Raw genomic sequence first — 3,595 nt, 5'->3', positions numbered from 1 at the left:
AATCCCACAACAAATGCTTTTTATAATCTGTTTCCAATAAATTATAAATAAACAGAATTTAAGAAAATGTAACAATTTGAAAATTTATACAACCGAATTAAACTGTGATTTGATTTTTTATGCGCCACTGCAACCCACCACTTTTCCTTATGTTTCCTAGCCTGTTTCTAACCTATCTCTTGTTTGCGAACACAGTAGTACACGTGACACCTTTTTCAAGCATTTTGTCGTTATTCCAATAACATATTTATCTTTATTGTGTACAGGAATTAAAGTTAGCGAAAAGTTAAAGAAACATGGCAAAGTTTTGTTTAAGTAAGTTCATGTATCATATCATTCTAATTTAGTTCATATAACATAAATAAAAGATTACATTTACTTCTGAATCGTTGTTAATTATTATATTATTTATTACAGAAAAGACGAGCAAACGGATGCCAGCTCGGAAGAGGTATAAAATCGAAAAAAAAGTTCGCGAACACAATCGAAAATTAAAAAAGGAAGCTAAGAAACATCCAAAAAGTAAATGCTGCATCTGTATATTGATCTGCATATGTACTTAAAAAAAATATTCATTGATTTTTCCAATTTTGTAGCCAAACGAAAAGTAATTGAAGTTCCAAACCAATGTCCCTTTAAGGAAAATATACTGAAAGAAGTAGAGGCTATGAAAAAACAGCATGATGAAGAAAGACAGAAACAGCGTGAAGCTGCACGTGAAAAAAAGAAACAAGAGCTTGCCAAAGGAGGTCTTGAAGGATTGGTCTCAGCAGCACAGCACAAACAAGCAGAACATAAGGAAATGGAAACAGATACTGTCCATGAAAACATAAAAAATGTTTTAGCAAAAGAAGAAAACTCACTGAAAGCTTACTACAAAGAATTTAAAAAAGTGTTAGATGCAGCTGATGTAATTCTTGAAGTTGTTGATGCCAGAGATCCTTTGGGAACCAGATGTAAAGAGGTATGATCATATATGTCATACATATTAATAAGTGTATGTAACAATTGATTTAAATTATAGGTTGAAGAAGCAGTAAGATCTGCAAAAGGAAACAAGCGATTAGTAATTGTTTTAAACAAGGCAGATTTAGTACCCAGAGAAAACTTGAATCAATGGTTAAAGTATTTACGTAGTACATTACCAGCTGTTGCATTTAAGTCTTCTACTCAGGACCAGTCAAAAAGGCTGGGTAGAAGAAAATTAGGAAAAAAGACAGAGGACATGATACAAAGTGGTACCTGTTTTGGTGCTGAATTGCTTCTGTCACTACTTGCAAACTACTGTAGAAATGTTGGGGGTGTTAAAACTAGTATTAGGGTGGGAGTTGTTGGACTTCCAAATGTTGGAAAATCTAGTGTAATCAATTCCCTAAAACGTAGTAGAGCTTGTAATGTAGGAAATACTCCAGGTACTTTACACAACACTATTTCGAAACGTGTAGGTTTTTTCTATTTTACATCATCTGACTTTTTGATATTCAGGAGTAACAAAGGCTATGCAAGCAGTGCAGTTGGATTCCAAAATAAAATTATTAGATTCTCCAGGAATAGTCTTTGCTAATAATTCCGGAGAAAATGGTGACGAAGGATCGATAGCTTTAAAAAATGCAGTTAAGATACAATCTCTAAAAGATCCGTTCACACCGGCAATCACCATTTTAAAAAGGATTTCCAAGCCACAGATATTAGAATTGTACAATGTACAAGACTTTACAACACCTGATGAATTCTTTGCTATGAAAGCCACTAGAATGGGCAGGTTTAAGAAAGGTGGCATACCAGATACGGTAGCGGCGGCTCGTGGTATTTTGGACGATTGGAATTCTGGAAAAATCAGGTATGAAATATTATATTTCATTATTTATCAAATGATCATAAATCGATGTTTTTTTTATAGATATTATACCGTTCCTCCTGAACAACCGGATTGTCAAGTATCCGCAGAAATTGTCAGCCAGATAAGTAAGGAATTCGATATCGAAAGTGTTGTTACACAGGAAAAGATGATGCTTGATACTTTCGAAGTGGAATCCAAAAATAAACCAGCTATTGAACCATTGTTAATTGAGAGTTCTGGGCCAGTTACCGCTGCAATGGAGGTTGAGATGCAAAAGGAAACAGTAAGTTAATGTTCAACACGCGTCTCTGACACGTTTCTTCAGCTCGTGTAATGATGTGTTATAATCAATTTATACAGCAAGTCAAGATAAAGAAGAAAGTGGAAAAGGCAAAGCAGAATAAAAACGAAACAAGAAAGAAAAAAGTAGATCCACTATTTGAGATTGAGGGTAATCAGAAATTAAATAAACTTAATAAGTTACAGTTTAAAAAGGAGAAGAAAGACCGAGCCAGGAGAGGTAAGTACCTAGAAAATTACCTTTTAGATATTCTTATTGTAATATAAATTATCTAAATTTTATAGAAAAGGTAGCTGTTAAATTGGCGGATCAACTCGAAGGATTCAACATTACCGGTCCCGACGATTACGACTTCAGTACAGATTTCGTAGAAAAATAAATATATTATAAAATTGCTTATTTACTATAAATAAACTATTTATATAATAGTTGAATTCAGTTTATATAATGTAAATAATACATCATGTTGTTTATCATTAAACATCTCTTTTTTATTAATAATTTAGTTTCTTTCCACTTCTTCAGGCTCTCCCTACGTTTTCCCTGGATTTTTGCATGTCTTTGCCAAGATTGCTTAGGAAACTTCACTCTACCTATTAATCAGTCCGTTTTCGTCTAAATGAGATAATGTATGGAGGAGGAAAAGTGCGTGTATCAATTAATAAAAAACATTACATAAATTCGTAGATATATCACATTTGGCCAGTGCCGCGCATACGGCGGTAAAAAGCATTTAATTATTTTTATCACTATGGGTTAGATAGGACATTCTGTATATTTTTTTTTATCTTTCCTTACGAACGGATTAATTTTAGCTCTGTTGACGGTGCCTTCCGTGTTGCGAGCAACTCGCAAAATATAAACAATGATTCTCGTTTATCATCGTGACAAGCAACAGTGACGGACATAATTTGTCTATTTCTTCTTCTGGATAGAAGTCAGTTTCTTTTGAAACAGCGACTAACGATCACTTACAGACATTACAAAAGTATCAAACAAAATATCTACAAAATTTTCAACACGAACAAATGTACTCGTTAAGCGCAAATCAATTGTGTGAAAATCACTATTACACTCGAAATGTTTGTTTATCCGTTTGCGCTGTATGCGATAATAGGAAGAAAAATTAAAGATAACGAACGTACGATCATTTTTAAAAGGATGTCAATTTTTTTCTCTGTGGGGGAAAGAAAATTTCGCAGTTTTATACTTTTGCACGAGATAACACGTGCACGTGTTCTGAAGTGCAATCAGAAGAATAAATTACCACGGTGGCCAAATCGCGGCTCTTTTCGATTCGTTTATTATAAAGGCTATAATTAACACTTTAGTTCGTGGCTAATTATAATTTGAACTGTAATTTAAAAATTGATAATTTTTCCTATCATTTTAAATCCAAAATCGCAAGATGCAATAAAGTGTAGTTGCCAGATTGTTAAAATTAATTTTACTTA

General features: G+C 33.2%; 1 protein-coding gene across 1 annotated transcript; it reads left to right on the top strand.

Annotated features, from left to right (window-relative positions):
* Window positions 1-153: 153 nt before the first annotated feature.
* Window positions 154-2,611, top strand: Ns1 (Nucleostemin 1). The gene is made up of 8 exons (XM_034335186.2): window positions 154-315; window positions 418-522; window positions 597-964; window positions 1,025-1,412; window positions 1,486-1,840; window positions 1,901-2,123; window positions 2,201-2,360; window positions 2,426-2,611. Exons 1-8 carry the CDS (start codon window positions 297-299, stop codon window positions 2,518-2,520), a joined length of 1,713 nt encoding a protein of 570 aa, XP_034191077.2. The 5' UTR covers window positions 154-296; the 3' UTR covers window positions 2,521-2,611.
* The last annotated feature ends 984 nt before the right edge of the window (window positions 2,612-3,595 follow it).

Source organism: Osmia lignaria, chromosome 14, assembly GCF_051020975.1.
Source record: "Osmia lignaria lignaria isolate PbOS001 chromosome 14, iyOsmLign1, whole genome shotgun sequence".
NCBI classification, from domain to species: domain Eukaryota; kingdom Metazoa; phylum Arthropoda; class Insecta; order Hymenoptera; family Megachilidae; genus Osmia; species Osmia lignaria.
This window is presented reverse-complemented; position numbering and strand designations above follow the sequence as displayed.